The sequence below is a fragment of the Danio aesculapii genome, chromosome 5 (assembly GCF_903798145.1).
Source record: "Danio aesculapii chromosome 5, fDanAes4.1, whole genome shotgun sequence".
NCBI classification, from domain to species: domain Eukaryota; kingdom Metazoa; phylum Chordata; class Actinopteri; order Cypriniformes; family Danionidae; genus Danio; species Danio aesculapii.
Window position 1 is genome coordinate 63670728 of NC_079439.1, and position 22174 is coordinate 63692901.

Consider the following 22174-nt stretch of genomic DNA (forward strand, 5'->3'; position numbering starts at 1 on the left):
GCTGGTGGTGGTAATGGTGTGGGGGATATTTTCTTGGCACACTTTGGGCCTATTAGTACCAATTGAGCATCGTGTCAACGCCACTGCCTACCTGAGTATTGCTGACCATGTCTATCCCTTTATGACCACAGTGTACCCATCTTCTGATGTCTACTTCCAACAGGATAACGCACCTTGTCCTAAAGCATGAGTCATCTCAGACTGGTTTTTTTGAACATGACAGTAAGATCACTGTACTCAAATGGCCTCCACAGTCCCCAAAACTCAATCCAATAGAGCCCCTTTCGGATGTGGGGAAACGGGAGATTCGCATCATGGATGTGCAGCTGACAAATCTGCAGCAACTGCGTGATGCTATCATGTCAATATGGACCAAAATATCTGAGGAATATTTACAGGACCTTGTTAAATCTATGTCACGAAGGATTAAGGCAGTTCTGAAGGCAAAAGTTGGTTCGACTCGGTACTAGCACAGTGTACCTAATAAAGTGGCTGGTGAATGTGTACAAGTACAAGGAAACGAAATGTGGTTTACGTCTAACCAGGAGGGCAATAGCAGAAAGTGCAGGATATGGCTATAATTTGTAAGTGCGATTATAGATAACTGTGGGTGATATTTACAGATGGATGTACTATAAGCATAATATACAAGTTGTATTAACTATAGTCAGAGATTTACAAATATATGAACATACTGTACAAGTTGCTATTAATAAACAGGATATGAACATAATATACAGGTTATTTTCTATAAACAGGAATTACAAATAGGTATGTATATCTATTTATGATTCCTTTTCTAGCAAATAACATAGTTGACACAATAATGTCAGTTCACCCCAAAAATAAAATTGTTATTAATTACTTACCTGAGACCTTTGTTTGTTTTTGTTCTGTAAGTCCAGAAAAATACGCCCAAAATAATCCTTGAAGCAAACCATATGCCTTCAGTGGTTCAATCGGAATATTATTAAGCTACAAGAATACTTCTACATGCATAAAACAGAAATAATAACTTAAATTTGTTCTTCGTAGTGGCAGTATATTGCCCTCATTTATTAGCACTTAGTGAGAAAACGACATCGGACAGCAGAAGGAGTAGACGTGTCTACATGTATCTCCTGATATTGCTGTGTTTTGTTTTTTTTATTTTTTATTTATTTATTTATTTTTTTATTTTTTTATTTTTTTTGTAGCCACTCTGTACCTAACTTGGTCTATAAACCTGACCACAAAGACACAGTTTATATTCTGGCTTCAACATGACCTCAAAATCGAGTAAACAAAGTAAAAAAGCACTGTGTAGTGACGTAAACCATGGTATGTAGTGACGTATAATAATTTTTTTTTTAATGTATGCGTATGTATTCTAAGTATTTGCTTGATAACATTCAGATTGAACCACTAAAGGCAAATGGTTTGCTTTGAGGATGTTTTGGTACCTTTCTGAACTTTGAACAAGATTCTTTAACAAACCTTGCTATCATCTATATAGGGTGATGGAGTTCAAAGATTTCTTCTAAAATATCTAAATAGGGTTGGGCGATATCGAACAGTTTGGCATCGTACGATGTCTAATGTGAAACATTGCGATGGATGATCGCATCGTCGCCATAGGCGGAGGTGTACAAATAAATCATTTGTAGCCTACTGTTTCAACTACCTGACCCACACAACCTTTGTTTTAACCATTACCAAATCATAAATAAATAAAGTTACACACAAATTTACACCCGTCAATCACTTTTTCAGCGGGACTCTGCCATGAATAGGCAGAATGATCTTTGTTGTTATAATAGCGTTGGTAAAAAAGGGGCACAACCAACAGCATCTAAGGTTTTCACTAAAATTACTAAGTACAAGTGTGAAAGCGAAAGATTGGAGCAGTGTACTGACGCTGTGACACGTTACCTGATAAGTCAAAAGACCGAAGAGTCGTTAGGTAGAGACGAGATTAATTAATCTTAAGTGTGGGGCCTAAGTGTGTATTTTTCGCTAAGTGTGTATTTTTCGCGAGTAGGGGCAAGGCGGAGGATCGGCATCGTGATGGCGTCGTCTATCAGCCCAAACCTATATCTTAATTTGTGCACTATTTTGGAAAAATCTGACATTGCGATATTTTGCTTTTTTGCAACATATATTGCAATATGAATACAATTTCACCAGAAGGCTTGAATGGCTCAATTTGGAAAGAAATCTTCAATTTAGACTGATTAGGGTGATTTTGTAAAGGTCTGAATCATGTATAAGAATAATAAACAAATGGGGAGCAAAAATAATTACAATAGAGCAACAACAACAACAAAAAAGTAAAATAAACAGTGCTTTATGGTTTTTCCAGAGAGTCAAACAGTATTTAGGTACAGAAATTAAATAATGAAATGTAAAATAACACTTTATAGTCTTCAGTGTGTTAATTCAGTAAAATAATTCCTCAATGATACAAATGAATCTTTTTTTCTCTTTTGAAATGCCTTTAAAACACATGTGAAGGATAAAATTTCACTCTGTTATGATTATGCTTTGTAATGACTCGACAAATCTCGCGTATTCTCTTGTTTGTGCTAATCAACTATAATCCAACTCAACATCTCATATCCTGTGAGACTATTGCAGACATTGCGATGGCAGATGCTCTATAAATGATATATTGTGCAGTCCTATTGTGTTCTAAAGACAAACAAATCATTTGGTTTGGAGCAACATAAAGGAGTGTAATTATTGACAGAATTGTCAATTCACTGACCTTGATAGTATAAAATAAAACTTTATATATATACTATTTTTGATATGCACAGAACAAGGTCTCCAGATTTAGAAAGAAATTAAGTTCCGTAATGTAAGATTTAATTAAGAAATCAAACGTGAATTGTTGAAGAATGTTGTTTAAAGAGTTGAGCTCATTCCCATAGACACAACTGAGTAATCTGTCTGTTTATCTGCCTGCTGTGCTTGACACTGTAAAATCAAAGTATGTATTTTTGGAAGCTGAAATCCTCTAGAGATGCAGCTGTGATGGAGATGGTCAGCATAACACTGGTCTCACATTTCATGTTTGTTTGTGTCTCTCTCTGTCAGGTATTGGGTGGATCGGGTCGTCTGTACACGTGCTTCACGTCCTGTCACTACTGCCCGTGCCCTGCCTTCTCTTACACTGTGCTCAGGAGAAACGAAAGTCTGATGGTGAGGTTACTTCCTCTTTCTGTTCACACACACACACACACACACACACACACACACACACACACACACACACACACACACACACACACACACACAGCTGCACAGATTCAACCTTAGACTCTCATCCTGTTTGTATAATTTTTCAGCTATTTTCTGCATTGCTCATAAAATTATATCTGTCTGTCTGTCTATCTGTCTGTTGGTCTTAATGAACACTTTTGTGGATTTTTTTTTTGTCTGTTTTGTTCTGTTTAAATTAAAGATTAACTTTAATCATTCAAGATGTGACTGCTTCAGTGGCACATTGCCACCGGCATAACAGGATGTGCAAATGACATTCAAAACGCACGCATCCTCACTCATATGTAAATACCAGTGGCACTGTAAAATGAATCAATGATTAATCATTTAATAGAACCATGTTTAATGATTAAAAGTAATTACCAATACACAGCATGTCACTATCGCCATCTCAAATGTACATATACAGTTGAAGTCTGAATTATTAGCCTCGCTGTTTATTTTTTTCCCAGTTTCTGTTTAACAGAAAGATTTGTTCAACACAATTCTGAACATAATTGTTTTAATAACTCATTTCTAATAACTGATTTCTTTTATCTTTGCCATGATGACAGTACATAATATTTGACTAGATATTTTTCTTGATACTATTCAGCTTAGTGACATTTTAAAGGCTTAACTAGGTAAATTAGACAAGTTATGGTAATTAAGCAAGTCATTGTATAACGATGGTTTGTTCTGTAGAGAATCAAAAACAATGGAAGTTTTTTCCTCGCCGCTGTCGCCACTAGCATGCATGGTTCGAGATCTGTGGAGCTGCGCACTGATGGATTTGCTCTTCAGTGTTTGAACTTTCAGTAGTGATTACTAAACCACACTGAACTGAGCTAAACTGAACCTAAACTTTGAAAAATGAACTACACTGTTTCAATTTACTATGATCTTTTATGTGAAGCTGCTTTGACACAATCTACATTCGCAAAAGTGCTATGCAAATAAAGGTGAATTGAATTGAATTAATAATATCGACCCTAAAATGGTTAAAATAATTAAACAGCTTTTATTCTAGCCAGAATAAAAAAATAAAAATAAATAAAAAATATTATAGGAAATGCTGTGAAAATTTTCCTTGCTCTGTTATAATATTTAAAAAAGAAAAAATAATTCACAGGAGGGCAAATAATTTTGACCTCAACTCTTTGTGCATATGTTATTTTCTGCTCAAATGTCCATAGGATATTGTGCATATCGAGGAAAATCTGAAGAAAAGGCTAATGTTTACTGATGTTGTTGTTATCGGATAATGCTGTTTACAATAGACAGTGAAACACAACACAACAACCCCAGATGGTAAACGGATGCCCTATTCAGTTTCTCCAAGCTGGTACAATATACAATTTTTACAATATACAGATGTGCTTGCTTAACTTTTTCTCTAGCATCTGCTGTGCATTTCACACAGTATTGTAAGCCATATGCACCTCAAAACTGTGCATGTCTATGATATCCATGCTTAAAGGATCTGTGAATTGCTTTGAAATGTGAATTCTTTTTATTTGATGTTTGACTAATCTTAACTGAAACATGAAGAGAGGGTGGGACATAGTGTAGTCCTCCCCCTTTAAAAAAACTGCCAATAGTGTTTCGTTTTACTACAGTTCTGCCAGTAAAAGTGGTTGAGCTTAAGCTCACCGAATAAAAAACAAATGAGAAGCATCTTGAAGGGGGCGGGGCATGTCAGATACTAGAGAGCATTTGATTGGTTATGATGATTTGAGAAACTGAAGTATGAGATGACGTGAATAAAACTGTTGATACATTTAGGCGGAAGTGACAAACTACAAGCTTTACATGTTTATCAGTTTTATGTCTTCTAAACGCAAATTTTGTCACTGTTTTGGAGCACAATACTGATTACTGACTAACATCTGAAAAACTTTATTTTTATTTAATTGGACCTTTAAAAGACCATCGATAAGGTGTATGTTTTTAAGGATTACTGACAGTTTATCGATTGTTTATTAATTATTAGCATATTTGGTTTTAAGTGAAGTGTACTTTTAAACTAATTTCAAGAGGATCACGTGCTTATGATTTACCACAGCCAGTCCCGCATTAGCTAATCATGATCCTCCAATCGTATGATTCCTAAGTTACTATAAATAACCACAGTCTTCATTCCACATTTATTTTCGTCTGGAAGAAACCCCAGTTCCTCCCCTTTTTTCTCATAGATTGGGTGGCCCAGTGGTTAACACTGTTGGCCCCATATCAAGAACACCGCCGGCTCTGGTCCTTGCTGGGCTTTTGGGTGTTTCTGTGTGGAATTAGTATGTTCTCACTGTGCCAGTGTGGGTTTCCCCCGGGTTCTCCCGTTTAATCACACCATCCAAAGATGTGCATCATACATAACAGACTAAGCAAAATGTTCACTTTGTCTAGCTCCCAGCATCAGTAACTTTCCTTCTCATAGTAGTTTACCTAAGCCACTTCAGCCGGGGATATTTCGAGATCTACCTGAGCTCAATCTCCTCTCTCGCTCTGCAAACTGGAGGGAGCCCTGAGCTTAAGGATCCTTTGAGCTCAGGGCTCTCTCACAGGACAGCATGCCAAACAAGCTTATGATAAATCATCAGCTACTGTAAGTGGGAACTCTTAAAATCATACTTAGCATTTTTCAACCCTTATTTTCCAAAATTGATGGCATGCATTTGAAAATAATTTTTAAAAACAAGTCTAATCTTCGTTATTAAATTATTGAAGTTCCAACACTGCTTTTTATTTGTTGGCTTGTCGTCTCCCTGTAGTTGTGTTTTTTTTCAGTGGTTTTATTTGTTTTTTGGTCACCGTTGACTGTCTGGCCTTTGGTGTGGCTTTGTTTCAGAAGGAGTCCCAGTATCTGTTGCTGCTCTGTTGCATGTGCATCAGCCCACTTTTTTGAGCCCAGGGGAGAGAATCTGACTAAAATTAGTTCTCCAGTCTGAGAAAGAATATCCAGAGACAACCCTAAAAATGCTCTGCTTTCCTCTAATAGCATGACCTCACTTTATTATCAAGCTGCAGCAGAATAGAATGCATTTATACCCATGTGATCTGAGAGAAAAGGTTTCCTCGTTTATTTATAGTCCGTGGATGGGTCAGATGTGATTAACCTGCTGGCTCTTAGCTGCCATATGATCAAAAGATAAAATGGTAGAGCAAGGACTGAGATCTTATGTGCTTTTGGGTTGCTGATGTTCGATAAACAAGTAGACGTGACATTTAAATAGTGCTCAGCTTTTACTAATTGGCACAAAGTGTGGCAAGAAAATCTTCCCTACAACATTACGCTACCATGCATGCATGCATGTATATATGTATGTATGTATGTATATGTACAGTGCATCCAGAAAGTATTCATAACGCTTCACTTTTTACCCATTTTTTTAATGTTACAGCCTTATTCCAATATGGGTTATATTAATTTATTTCCTCAAAATTCTACACACAATACCCCACAATGACAATGTGAAAATGATTTTTTTGAAATTGTTGCAAATTTAAAAGCCTAAAAAAAATCACATGTACATAAGTATTCACAGCCTTTGCTCAATACTTTGTTGATGCACATTTGGCAGCAATTATCGCCTCAAGTCTTAAACTCTATCAAGTTGGATAGGAAGCGACTGTGTACAGCCATTTTCAGATCTCTCCAGAGATGTTTAATAGGATTTAGCTCTGGCTGGGCCACTCAAGGACATTCGCAGAGTTGTTGTGAAGCCACTCCATTGATATTTTGGCGGTGTGCTTTGGGTCATTGTCCTGCTGGAAGATGAACTGTCGCCCCAGTCAAGAGGTCAAGAGCACTCTGAAGCAGGTTTTCATTCAGGATGTCTCTGTACATTGCTGCATTCATCTTTCCCTCTATCCTGACTAGCCTTCCAGTTCCTGTTGCTGAAAAACATCCCCACAGCATGATGCTGCCACCACCATGCTTCACTGTAGTGATGGTATTAGCCTGGTGATGAGTGGTGCCTGGCATTCACTCCAAAGAGTTCAATTTTAGTCTCATCAGACCAGAGAATTTTGTTTCTTATGGTCTGAGAGTCCTTCAGATGCCTTTTGGCAAATTCCAGGCGGTGAGTGGCTTCCGTCTAGCCACTCTATCATACAGGCCTGATTGGTGGATTGCTGCTCAGATGGTTGTCTTTCTGTAAGGTTCTCCTATCTCCACAAAAGAACGCTGGAGCTCAGACAGAGTGACCATCGGGTTATTGATCACCTCTCTGACTAAGGCTCTTCTCCCCCGATCACTCAGCTTAGATGACCAGCCAGCTCTAGGAAGAGTCCTGGTGGTTCCAAACATCTTCCACTTTCGGATTATGGATTCCACTGTGCTCATTGTAACTTTCAGAGCAGCAGAAATTTTTCTGTAACCTTCCCCAGCCTTGTGCCTCGAGACAACCCTGTCTCGGAGGTCTACAGACAATTCCTTTGTCCTCATGCTTGGTTTGTGCTTTGACATGCACTGTCAACCCTGGGGCCTTAAATAGACAGGTGTATGCCTTTTTAATCAGTGTCCAATCAACTGAATTACCACAGGTGAACTCCAATTAAGCTGCTTAAACATCTCAAGAATGATCAGTGGAAACAGAATGTACCTGAGCTCAATTTAGACCTTAATGGCAAAAGCTGTGAATACTGATGCACATGTGATTTTTCAGGTTTTTTATTTTTAATAAATATGCAACAATTTCAAAAAAATCTTTTTTTCCCCCCACATTGTCATTATGGGGTATTGTCTGTAAAAGTTTGAGTAAATGAATGAAATGAATCCATTTTGGAAAAAGGCTGTAACATAAAAAAATGTGGAGAAAGTGAAGCGCTATCAATACTTTCCGGATGCACTGTACATAAAGACTACGTTTTAGACAATTTATTCACCAATGAAAGCCATGCTGCACTTGATGGTCCAGATGCACGGAGTTCTGAATGTTTGGTGAATGACCAACATGTGACATTACACATTAGCAAGAAGGTGGTGGAGTGTGTTCTATGGCTGGAACATTGGGAAATGAGATGGTATGTCCCTGTAGGGTCCTGGGCAGTGTCAAAATGGCCTTTGTAGAGTTCCTAACAGATCATTTTCTGCAATGAAATAAAAAGAAGAATCGTGTCTTCAGAAATATGAGTTTCATGCAGGATAACACAGCATCACATGCTGTAGTTTGATCCTCATTTACTACAAAAGTTTTACATTAATACATCCTTTTTAAGTTTTTTCTTCCTCTTTCATCGTCAGCTTTCTCATTTGGGCCGGCACTGAAATTCCCCGTGGTCCTGTTCACTGTGGTCCTGTTTATATTTCCATAATGTGATGAATGTATAGCCATGGTTACGGTTCATCCTTGCTGATGTGAGTGTCATCTCCATGAATTGAAAACACATGGGAATTTTGTGGACTTATTGTTATTATTATTTATTTATTTATTTATATTTATTTATTTTTATTTTTTTTTAATTAATGAATTAATTCATTCTTTTTCGTTTGGCTTAGTTTCTATTTCAGAGTTCACCACAGCGAAATGAACCACTAACTATTCCCGCATATGTTTTACACCGTGGATGCCCTTCCAGCCACAACCCAGTACTGGGAAACACCCACAGTCTCTCACATTGTCACACACACAAAATTTAGTTTATTCAATTCACCTTTAGCGCATGTCTTTGGACTGTGGGGGAAACCGGAGCACCTGGAGGAAACTCCACACAGAAATGCCAACTGGCCCAACCTTCTTGCTGTGAGGCCACAGTGCTAACCACTGAGCCACCATGCCACCCAATTCTTCTTCTTCTTCTTATTAGAACCATTACAGTATTCATGTTAAACGCATCTCATCTTGAATTTGTACTCTTTCCTTCTTAATATTACTAAGCATGTTACTTTAGTTGCATATTGTTTTTGTTAATCTCTATTAATAAGTGTCATATTATTAAAAAGTGTTTTACATATGTGTTTTGTAGTGTAAACACCTTCTGGCAGTCGTCCTGAGTCAGGCCATGGGTTTGTGTCAGCAGGAGCAGGTCTCTGATCAGCAGATGACACACATTCTCTCAAGGCAAACCGAAGCCAGCACATAAATAACTGATTCTGGAGTGTCGAGGGACTCTTATGTGAACATGCATGCTGGAATACAGGTATGGATTAGACTGGACTTGTCAAATGCCTGTGAGATTATTAAAAATTGGTCGAGCAATTTTACTAGGAGATAATCAGTCGTGGAATGTTAAAGATTGCTGTAAAAGTAAATGGACATGCAAAGCTGTAATACTAAATGATACATGTTTATGTATGTGCTGCTCGCTAAATATTTTATCTGCTGCCAGAGAATGTACATCTGTTTATTGAGCTCGATTGAGTTTATTTTTGGAGTTTCCGCTTGTTTGAAGAATCGGCAGCCGAGACTCAACAACAAACAATGAGGCCGTGAGGCTTTAATACTGTACTGTGTGATTTGTGTATCGTAAAATAAAATTGTGTACATTTATTAAACTTTAAGTAGATTTTGTCATCAATTATAAAAATACTTTTTTTTTTCCATATAAAAGCATATTAATTTAACAGATTAAAATATGAATGTTAGTGTAGTCATGTTTTAGTATTACAAAAGCAAAATACTTCTGCTTGTGTATTATTATAATTATTATTTTATTATTATTATTATTGTTACTGATTTAATTGAAAGTCCCTGAAAGTGTCTAGGGCTCTATTTTAACGATCTAACCACAAAGTGTAATGCGCATCGTGCAAAAGCGGTAATGGTGTGTCTGAATCTGATTTTGCTATTTTAAGGATGGTACAGGGTTGTGCTTATTCTCTTAATAAGTTATGGGTGTGTTTTGAGCATAACGTGCATTAAACCAATCAGAGTCTCATCTCCCATTCCCTTAAAAAGTCAGTCGTGTCGTGCCATGGCGCATTTGCTGTTTACATGGCAGACTTTGTAAGTGGAAAAACTGAACGCTTCACTAGCAAGAAAACCGTTAAAAGACCATCTGCAGTGTGAGGATAAAGAAAGAGCCTCCTACATTCAGCCTCTTTAATTTCTCTTTAAGTTTACTCTTTACTCCTTTACTTTGGTGGATAAGGAAACGGTGTTGTACGCACTCCACTGAAGAAATCCATTAGCCTACATATTTAATTTAAGCGCAATAATTTGCTTCAAAACTATTTTCAGTTCTATTTGCAGCAAACGAATAAATGAACAATAACGAAATGTGGTCAAAAAACTGAGTTATATCTAAACACACGTCCTATTCTTATGCCCCATATGGTGACGCATACTCCAAAACCCGACAGGTGGACAAATCTAAACTTATTTTCATTAAAACAAATATAAATATGCATATAATATATACTACTGCTATACTATTAATAATAGCTTTATACAAATGCAAATTCTCATGAATAAACTGAAAAAGTGCCCCCATCACCTCCCCCCTTCCAAGGAGGTAGAGGTGTATATTTATAAATAAAATAATATTTTTTTAGAAAAAACATTTTGATTCCTTCTTTTTTTTAATGTAAAGATATTAGTGTATTGCTGTACATCCACATCAGCGCATAACTAAGCTGGACTTTAGACCAGCTTTTGGTTGGTCAATGGCGTGGTCTATTTCAGTTCCTCAAAATAGCAACGTGCCAACAATGCGCCTTAACACACTTCCTTTTAGACCGGAACACAAAGTGGCTCAAATGGATTTGCTATTTAAGCAACGTGGCGCAAAATGTGAAAATTGAAGTTGCGCTGGTCTGAAAATAGCAACACATCACTCCAAACACGTCTTGCGCCTTATTGCAGCGTGTTATTTAGAAGAGTAGTTGTAGTACTGATAAGATAAATACTTAATTTTATCACTTAAAATCACAAATTATTAATTTGTCAATCAATTAATTCTTAATTCCTTTATTTTTATGAATTCACAAGCATTATTCTTCTGTTGCCTCAGTTTTATTCTTTATTAGGGCATTTGTTAAAATGTTTACAATTGATTTATATTCAGAGAAATGTTAAAGGAAGAGATTTCATTGCTATCTGAAATGACCAAAAAAAAAAAAAAGTGTATGAAAAAGGAAGCAGAAAAACCAAAATGCATAAAATCCATATTACTTCCGCCATATTCAGCAGAGGATTTTTTTTTTCAATTGGAAATAAGGAATTGAAACCTATATTGCATTGTGTATGATGCATAACCTGAACAGTACTTGGAAGTGACACTGACAGAGACATTTTCAGACAGTATACAGAGTCAGACACATATTTCATTATACATAATGATTCCTCTGCTTTCAAATTGCTGTGGAACCAACGTTTGTTTTGTAGTATCGGCGTTATTCCCTAACAATAGCATTAAGAGTACTTATCATATGCTGAAGCAGAATACAAGAAGCATCAACTTAATGAATACAACATCAGCTAGACTTGAATCATGGATTTTTGTGGCTTTGGCTCTTGCAGAAGTGTTTATTTGAACAAAGGCTGGGTGTAGAGATTTTCTCACAACACACACATACAGACACACTTTCCTTTCGAACAAACAAGACCCATGATGATATTCAGCTTTCATTTAAGGAAGGCACAGAAGCTGTACAAACAGTTTTTATTAACAAAATAATTCACCATACATAGAGATGTACTCATGTTAGATAACAAGACTCCATTTTGAAGCTAAAACATTTTTGTCGTGAAACTATTTTCAGCACATACAAGAGAACATCACAGTGCGTGTATATTAATGACAAATAAACACGTCAAAAACATACACATTTAAAAGCACAGACTTTTTTTTCCTGTTTGCTCCTTCATAGGCCAGAATAAAATTCAGCTACACTTGATTGGTTAAAATGGCCTTTTTGTTTCACCAGACAGCACATCAGAAAATAAGCAATGAAACGACAACAAACACGGTCGCAGTGCAGTACAGATTCGTCTCCATTGGAGTGTCCAAGATCTCTGGCACACTCCTGTAGTTTAGCCCTTACAAATAGTAACAAATACCTGTACATTTACCTCACTTGGAGGCTACAAAATGCTAAAATACTGCTAAAGAATGTCCCCTCAATACATAGAGGATTTGAGCGTTGGCACAGCTGCAGATGTGCACTCGCTTGAGTTTAAAGGCATGTCACTGTCAGGGGCAAACACATCAGTGCATCTGTCAGTTTGGATTCTAACAAAAGCAAAGCTAGCGAAATCCACTCTCTGTGTTACGCAGATGTTTCCAGAGGTAAGTAACTGGTCTGTTCACACTGAAAGCCAAAAAAAATGAATGCGACACAAAAGATGATTGAGGATTGTTGATGTAGGGTTATAGTACAGTATGTGCAGGATTGTGGAGCAGTGGGTTTTCAGGACATGTCAACCAAAGGGTTTTTTTTTCTTCCAAAAACGCTCAGTTATGAACATTTGTCAGAGGTGTTTAAACTCCAGACATAAAAAAACACTTTGTACAAAACTAACCTCGATACACTGCTGGCATTTAAAAAAATTCTGAACTTCCATTGAAAATAACAGAAATAAAAAACGGTGAAGGTTTGCACTGTAAGCTGCTCATCTAATGTTTGCATTTGAAGAGTTTAGATCAGGGGTGCCCAAACTTTTACTTATGAAAGGCCAAAAACCAAACTTGACTGAGGCTAGTGGACTGAAGGTAAATATAGTTGCACTGGGTAATTTTCTATTTTATTTAATAATATTTGAAAATAACTAGAAAACGTTGCTTTATATTAACTGATACAGCATTTTTAAAAACATTTTATAATGAACTTCTTACAGTAAAAACAAAAACAAATTTATAACAGAATGGAGTTACACCAGTTTTTGCCTTGATTTGCTCACCGATGCCTTCTGCATAGTCCTCTATCCGTCAAATGGCATTATTTACATTTTTAAAAACCTGATTCATTTACAGCATTTAATTGAAAAAAATTTTTGGAGCTCAGCAATAAAACAAACAAACAAACAAAAAAGGTTATGTCAAATTAGAAATGACGATCTCTTTTAAAGAGATCATCATTCTCTCTCTTCTCAGATAGGATAGTGGGCCAAATCAAAGTTTACAGGGGGCCAACTTTGGCTCACGAGCCGTACTTTGGGCATCTCTGGTTTAAAAAATGCAAAAACCTCTTAATGCCATTTGATTTTTTTTTTTTTTATAAAATTAACTTTTATAGTGATAAATAAGTTATTTTCATTGCCTTCAATGTGAAATAACTGAACATAAACATTGGAGGTTGAACAGAATTTAATTTAAGACCGCATTTAGCGTTTTTTGAATCTGAACTCTTCATCTGTAACACTTGTATTGTTTGCAAATTATAACACCACTTCATGTGCATTTTTAGAACTATGAATCCACGTCTCAGTTTGGAGGCTTCTCCAAGTGTTTAAACTTCAAACATTTAAAGAAAAACACTTTGTACAAAACCCACATCTCGCGATCCTGCTGGCATTTTGAAAACGCAGAACTTCCATTGAAAATAACAGAAATAAAAAGACACTTCGCTCCAAAAAAAAAAAAAAAAAAACACTTCGGATGGCCTACATGATATTTATAATTTAAGGAGGGGAGGAAATTTTTGTCACTCATCTCAGTTGGGGATTGTACTTTTATGATGGATTGTATCTCAACAATTCAGACTTCATTTCACTTAAAAATATAATATTGATTTACTTATTTTAAAATGACTTGAGAAAGTGTGCTCAGTAATGTATGGTTATGTTAGACCATCAACTATGGCTTAAACTAAGATGCATTTTATTTCAACCCAAGCATAAGTGGATGATGCTGATACAGTTAGAAATGGGGTTGCAAATATTTCGATGTTGTGCTTTTTTTTATCACTTGCAAAGGTAATTCAAATATACCTAATTCAGATTGATATTGTACTGTAAATGCTCATTTGGTAGATTGTGTTTAAAGGTGCAGTATGTGGATGTGGTATTACAGTCCAAATTCAAAATATTGGATAGGGTTTTTTCCACCTGACCCCTCTTTAGATTGATGCACATGCAGGTACCTGATGATTAAGCCTTGCACTGTAAGCTACTCACCTAATGTTTACACTTGTAATAATTGTGTTGTTTGCAAATTAGTTAGCTACCTCATGTGCACTTTTATAAATACGTCTCATTTCAGAGGTGGCTGCTGTTCTCTGTAGGTCACATTTTTGGCTGCGGACACATATATATTAAGACCACCTTCCTGACTGAAATGAAATGCACTACTTTGCGCTAAGGCAACCTGGCGTGCCAAAATATACTTTGGTAAAATCAGTGGGCGGAGTTACACAGAGATAGGCATTCCGACACAGAACCCACTTTTTCAAAGGAACATAACCGGACTTAAGCATTGTTTTCTTTTTTTTAAATAACTGTGAACATAGTACGGCATTGTTATGCTTCAGAAGAGTCTAAAAATCACACACAACACCTTTAAACTGTTAATGAGGACTTTTCTACTGATCCAATTTGATTATGGGATGCATTGTGAGAGTGCAGCAAAGCAAGACGTTCAAACTGCCTTGTGTTGGATCAAAACACAAACTACAGTCAAAATCCTTAGCCCTCGTTTGCTTTCTTGCTTGCTTGCCATGTAATGTGTTCATTCAGCAGTACTCATGTGTTACTGTGAGGTGATGCAGAGCATGACCAAATAAGATGGAAGAGTCAAACACAGGCACCATGAAACACATTTAAATGTATATTGATTTCATGTGGAAAAGACATTTACATGCACTCAGACTGGAATGCCTTAATATTAACAGTTAGTCCGATTCCAATTTCAGTCCCACTGAAAGCAAAGCACATACGTTGACCTGATGCAAGCTTGCATGAATTTTATGTCATGCTAATGTGTATGTTATATTTATGACCTCCTGCAAAAGCTCTTCAGACTTGCATGTCGGCTTCTGTTTTAAATGGCAGAAGCAACAGCTAGATTTGTGGTGACTATCATAGAGTCATAGACTATCATCAACAATACGTTGAATTGACATTGAATTGAACTTTTGTGTTCGGAATGGATGTAATAGGCTTTTAGGACTTTTAGGGTTCACGTAAACCAGTTTTAAATCATATTGGCTTCATTCCTACTCACAACATTTGGTACATGCAAATATACCAAGTGACTTTACGTGTAAAACAACAAAACAAATCTGTACATTTTGATTCCAAAACATAATCGGAATTTTTCAAAAAGGCATCAATATCACGCACATTGAACTACTTTAAGTTGCTCCAAGTGACGTTCAAATTGGCATTTCTTGACTGTGTAGTGGACACACTAGCAAGGATGCCATAGATCGAAGGCTCTAGTGTACAACTTGACTAATACATCTACTGTATATCTCACCTTTAATTTATCTAAAAACCCAATCAGACCTCCAGATTTCAGCCTAATTCAGTCTCCAGAATCAGACAGTAGTGCACTTTTGACGCCAATGAAATTGTTTACTGCTCAACTCTTACTAGCTGGCCTCAGTTACCCATTCTAGCCTTCGTTATGGCACCAATGTTTATGGCATTTAAGGCAGACAATCAAACAAAAAACGCTAAAGGTTGTAGCCTCTAGGTTCTAGTGTGCCTCTTGTGGCCAGGAGAGGTTTTCCATGAACAGCTCTTACTAGCTGGACTGTTACACCTAGATGAGCCAGTTAAGGCACTGACGAATGAAGAGCAGACCTGTAGTTATACTGTAAAGGTGCTCGCTGAGTAATAGAAAGGAGTTGGGGTATTGACATTAGAGTGCTATAAAGTATCCAGCTGCGGCAGTGACATTGTAAATCTCTCTCTAGAGGAGACAGTCTTTGCTTCAGGTCAGCCGGTGGGGTTTCGGTCTGGGTAGTTTGTCACAGTCAGACATTCAATAACAAACTGGGTCCTTAGGGCTGTGACACATTAGAAAAGCAGACAGACATCAAAAACATCATTGGATAATGATATGACGAGTTCCACAATCAAACTCTGGCAGTCAAATCTAATTTAAATAGGAAATAATCAAATAAAGCTTTTTTTAAGAAGGAAAGACTGCACTATTTTTTGGTCATTAATTTAAGCTTAATTAAATTAAGTTAATTACAGTGACATTGATCAAGTGATCTCAAATTGTCTTGAGTGTTGCTGTTAAAAGAGAAGCAAACCAAATACTTAAATGTGTTCATGTCAGGGTAATGGTCGAATTGTAACAGGATTTATCTATAGTGTTTTTAAATAAAAATGTTGTCATCAGCAGTACTTGATTGCACATAAACATTTTTAGGCACAGCTCGACACGTGCTTTCTTGTCGACAAAGTGTCAACAATGATCCAGGCCATTGATTTACAGACAGAAACGCAATAGAACAACAACAACAAACTACTGAAGAAGGCAAAAGCAATGGGTCCTGTGTACACTGTATTTTGTTCTCTTCAATCATTTTTCAGTCAATAGTGGACAAATATAAATACAGGTGTAAATGGGGTCTAAAATGCTTTAGGCTTGTTCATTTTCAACCTTTCCTATATCGAGCTATGGTGACATGGTTTAGAAATCAATTCTTAGATTTTCCGAATGCATTGCTGTTTTCTCTTGAATAGATTTTGAGCGTTTTAACACCAAACCCAATAAAAAATAACACCTGGGGAAATGGTCATGTGGCAACTGTTGTTTGGTTAACGGGAAACGCATGTTTAAAGGATAGTTCACCCAAAACTGACAATTGTCATTTTTTTTCACCCTTCACTTTTCTCAATCCTAGCCATCGACTTCCATAGTAGAAAAAAACTATACAGTTAAAGTCAATGGTTACAAGTTTCCAACATTTTCAACAATGATCCAGGCTATTGATTTACAGACACAACAGAACAACAACAACAAACTACTGAAGAAGGCAAAAAGCAATAGGTCCTGTGTACTCTTTGTATTATGTTTTCTTCAGTCCTCTTCAATCACTAGTGGACAAATATGAATGCAGGTGTGAACAGGGTCTAAAATGCTTAAGATTTTAGAGCTGTGGTGAAAAAATGTTTGAGAAATCAATTCTTAGATTTATAAAACGCATCGCTATTCTTTTGAATAGATTCCCAAGTTAGATTTTAACACCAAACCAAATTTCAAAAATCATAAGACTCATCTGAGCATGTTAACACCAGGGGGAAACGGTAATATGTCTTGTCTGACCACTGTTGTTTGGATTACTGGAAACCAATGTTAAATGGAAAGTTAATTCAAAACTGAAAATTCTGTCATCATTTTATTCACTTGTCTCAAATCTGTTTGAAGAATGTAAGAAAACGGTATCCATTGACTTCCATAGTAAAAAAAATAAATAAATACTATGGAAGTCAATGGTTGCTGGTGTTCAACAGAGTAGTGAGTAAATTTTAATTTTGGGGTGAACTATCCCTTTAAGATGAGGTGAAAAATAGACCATTGCACATCAGTTAAAAGATATCTGAAAGACTTTAAATGAGCTATAAAAGAGATTTCATAACTTAACATTTATACATTTTACTAGTACGCATGTGTCAAGCATCTGTGTTCATGCGCATGCATTGGAGTGAATATTGAAAAGCTTTGTTTTTGACCATTTATGTACACTGACGAACATGTAAGAATAGTGAACTTTGGGCTTTATTCAGTGCTTTAGGTCAGTGTTTCCCAATCCTCTTCCTAAAGGCACACCAACAGGACACATTTTTAACTTCCTAATCAAACACACCTAAATCAGCTTAACATTTGAGACTGAAAAACCTGAAATGAATGGGTCAGATGAGGGAGACATCCAAAATATGTACTGTTGATGTGCCTCCAGGAACATGGTTGGAAACACGGGAAACAAAGATAACAAAATAAGTGGCGCCTTTCCAAAAAAAATCTGTTTATTCATTTTTTCATTATAAAAACAGTATGATATAAGAATTGTAACAAAGGTTATAATGATACTTTGTTACTTAATGCAGTTCATTCTTAAAGTATGCCTCTTCAAATGATGCTGTGTTTGTATCCAGCATATTGTATTGTGGTAGTATGGGTGTGAGATTTGAAACCGTGTTAGGCCAGTACATAGTGCAACATCTTGGGGGAAAAATGGTAAAATTATTAAAAAGGGTCATTTTTCATCTTTGTGTTCATTTTTAAATTTGTCTTTACCTCGTGTGGCTTCCTGAGCAGCTTAAACCAATCATTTCGCTCATAAAATAAAATAAAAAAAACATCAAAAGATTTTAATACATTCAATCTAAAGCCGTTTCTCTGTGTGCCCTGTTCCTCAGTGGTGCATTCATCTGACCTTCCTTGTGAATTCAGATTGTTCCTCTGGGATTTTCTACGAGTGATCATTAAAAATTAATCTCAAGCTGCCAGTAATTATTGTTTTATTGTTCTAGAGGATCTTGTATATGTGGTTCAGTTCATGGTTCAACACATCCAGAAAGACAGCTGACCACTCTCTTTCAGCTTTTTAAGCTTTGAGTTTGACCTAAGGTTGCTGTTTAAAGGCTCGTACACAACCGGGAAGCTTTTCACTGAGGTTTAGCCCCTCCTGACTAAACAAAGGGTGCCAATGTGATCAAAATAGATCCAATAGCATTCAACAATGAGTTTAATTTCACTTTTCCTTCCTGACCTGCAATTTCATTACGTTCCATCTAATATTAGGGAGGGGTTTTGGTGTGAATGCCATAAAAAGTCTCAAAACGCTGACTATTAGCGCAAGCGAAAACTGTCCCGCTGTGTACTACAAGCCTCAAGCCTGTTAGTGCTTTTAAAAGTTAATTATAAATATTTCCACAGTTTAATAGCATCTATTCTTTTCACAGTTGAATCCTGACAGTGTCCACAATGTCATATGGGGTCTTCAGGAATAGTGGCATATACAGTGGGGAAGTAAGTAATAAACACATCATGTTTTCTCCTGGGAATAATATTTCTAAAGGAGATGTTGACGTGGAATTAAGACAGATTTTGATAAAAACCCAAACAATAGAAACATAAAAATTAAACTAAAAATTTGTTCTGTGTAATAACAATGAAATGACACAAGGAGAAAGTACTGAACTTCTGACATGTATTCAATACTTTATATTAAAGGCTTTTTTGGTGACGACAGCTTAAAGATGCCTCTCATATGGAGAATGAAGTCACATGCATTGCTCAGGTGTGATTATTTTATTTTAGTTCACAGACTTCCACAGAGTGTAAAAATCTTGATGGTTCTGTGGGTCTCGTCTATCAAATCTGATCTTTAATTTGTATTTTCTATTGGATTCGAGTCAGGTGATTGGCTGGGCCATTCTACTGCTTAAATTTCATTTTCTGAAACCATTTAAGAGTTTCCTTGGCTGTGTTTTGGACCATTGTCCTGCTGAAATGTCCACTCTGGATTCATCTTCATCATCTTGATAATGTAGATGTTGGACTGAAGCAGCTAATATTCATTTACACTGATGAAGGGCAGAGGGTTGCTGTTGAACTACTAAGAGATTTCAGCTGCTGTCTGGGCTTTTACTGCCTTTCTACACCTCCCTTTCTTCATGTGTTCAATACTTTTTTCCTGCGTCATTTCATTTTATTACACATAACATTTCTAAGTGAATTAATTTTGATTTCTTTGCATATGGATTATTTTACGAATTATTACCAACATCCGGTGAAAATTTAAAGTCAACAGCATAGAAATATGTTTTCTGAGAATAATGGTGATGTGTTCAATACTTATTTCCCCCACTGTACATGAAGTCACCGTCTTAATACATGATTATGCTGTTTGCAGGTCTTTTGTTCTGTAAACATTTCTCTCATATATTTCGACACCGGCGTCTATAGCAAAGGGTCAATAGTCATCGTTATCTGGTCTCTGTGACTGCTGTCTCCATTGGAGCTGCGATACAACTCGTCCCGTTGGCAAAGAATATGCCGGTTCAGAATCTTCCTAAAAGTGACTCTGAACTCCCGGATGCGGTACGCATAGATGATGGGATTGACAGCGGAGTTGGCGTGCGAAAGGATAATGGCGATGTTCATGATGAAGCTGGGCTTTTTCAGCTCGCTATAGAAAAGCGTGAGGCAGTTTAGGATGTGCACGGGCAGCCAACAGAGAGCGAACAGACCCACGATGATGGACAGCGATTTGGCAGCACGAATCTCCCGCTGCAGCAGACCGTGGTGTTGATTCTCGCCGTTGCTCACGCTGCACTTCAACTCGATCTGACGGAGCTGTTTGCGCGCCACTGTGAAGATCTTGGCGTAGATGCCCAGCATGATGAGTAGAGGTGGCAGAACGCAACCGAAGAAGTTGAAGTAGACCATGTAACTCATGTCCACCACTTTCTCGAAGAAGCACTCGAGGTAGCAGCTTTGCAAAAAGCCAGTTTTCGTCTCCTCAGCGTCATCATCGCTGCTGTTGCTAGTCTGTAGAGATCCGCTCTTGTTTCTGGAGCAGGCCAAGTCTTTACGGTTCCAGCCCACAAAAGGAATAAGTCCAATAATGAAGGATAGAATCCATAAAATGGTGATGATCTCTCTCGCCCTTTTCCCCGTGACCAGCTCCCTATACCTGTACAGGGGGATAGAAGTAGAGAAAAGATGAGTAAAGAGACTTTTTGGACTTTGTTATTTTGTACATTTTCAGTGTCTCAATGTATACAAAGCTGAGATTGGTAATGTCTTAAGAGACAATGCATTCAAAAATGTTTTAGTCTCTCGTTTTCCCGTGATCACAACGTAACTCATTTACTCGTGATCTTAAGATAACAAAAAAATTGTAACAACATAATTTCCTTTTTATATTGACATAACAAAAGTTGTTTTCTCAACCTATTTTTTTCTGCTTATTCTAGCATGTTTTACAAGCATATTGCATTATTTGCAGCCTTCACTTTTTAAAGTCATTATAAATAGCTTGAAGAATGGACGCTATAAAGGGCACCTATGATGAAAATCACCTTTTTGTAAGCAGTTTGGACAGAACTGTGTGTAGGTATAGTGTCCACAGTCATATTGGGGTGATGTAAAGACAATAAGTCTCTTTTTTTTTTAAATTCCTGACGTTAAAATGGGATCCAAATCCCTCCCCATTTTGAGGCCCACCGCAACGTGATGTAGAAGTGCGGTTTCCCAACCCACCAAATTGATTGACAGCTGCATATTAACATGTCTCAGTAGTAACGTGTATATTTATATCAACAAGACAGGACGTGCACAAAACAACTGGGATTAAAAGATCTGTTCAGCTCACTGTGATCATCAATCATCATCAAATGTGATCAAGAATGAATTTTACAAGTTTAAAACATTTTCAAAATAGTGCATGTTAATGAATTACAGCGATTTTACTATCTTCATCGCCACAGCTGCATGTCAGTACAATTATAAAAGAAGACACTTCAATCCTGGTTTGTGGACGTTAAATCAGGTTTATTTTTGTACATTAAGATAACTGATATCCATACGGCAGTGGATATTAATTTGTATTTTGTCACATTTACCATGACAGTGCAAAGTTAAACGTGTCCGCTGTGTGTGTCCGCTGCGTGCGTGTGCATAAACTTTGTAATGACATTGTGTGTGACTTATTATTGCAGAAAGGCTTGAATTAACTCCACAACAAATACATCAAATAATTACTGGCAAAGTTCTTACTGTAGTATTTCTCACAAACGTTACATGAGATCTGCTTCCATCATGTCTGTGACTGTGCTGTTTACAGACACGTTCTGGAGACAGAAAGAACTTATCTTAAATCTTACAAAAAGCGGTAAAATAGGTGCCCTTTAAAGCAAAATAAAATAGAAAACAAAAACATTCTTCATAATCTAATTAATACATGCAATAAATTATTTTGCACCATCTATCTACACTTTAAAAAATGAACAGTTGAGGGAATGTTAGTGAATAATGATATATGACCATATACATGAATATAATCATGAATGTACATAGATCATGAACG

General features: G+C 36.7%; 2 protein-coding genes across 5 annotated transcripts in view; one reads left to right on the plus strand and one right to left on the minus strand.

The window, feature by feature from the left end:
* zswim7 (zinc finger, SWIM-type containing 7) overlaps positions 1–22174 on the plus strand; it is a 220649-nt gene that overhangs the window by 36216 nt on the left and 162259 nt on the right. For 2 of the 3 annotated variants that reach the window (XR_008837866.1, XR_008837867.1), the window contains exons 5-6: positions 3079–3183; positions 9208–9381. Coding sequence is in view for 1 of the 3 variants with exons in the window: in XM_056458665.1 (XP_056314640.1) it covers positions 3079–3183; positions 9208–9324 (222 nt within the window). In the remaining 2 variants the exon portion in view is untranslated. Of the gene's footprint in view, positions 1–3078; positions 3184–9207; positions 9737–22174 lie in introns of those variants that run through there. The other variant, XM_056458665.1, reaches the window with a different exon arrangement.
* adora2b (adenosine A2b receptor) overlaps positions 13427–22174 on the minus strand; it is a 28508-nt gene continuing 19760 nt past the window's right edge. For both annotated transcript variants that reach the window (XM_056458663.1, XM_056458664.1), the window contains one exon: positions 13427–20779. In XM_056458663.1, the coding sequence (XP_056314638.1) occupies positions 20044–20779 (736 nt within the window). In that variant the 3' untranslated portion in view covers positions 13427–20043. The remainder of the gene's footprint in view (positions 20780–22174) is intronic.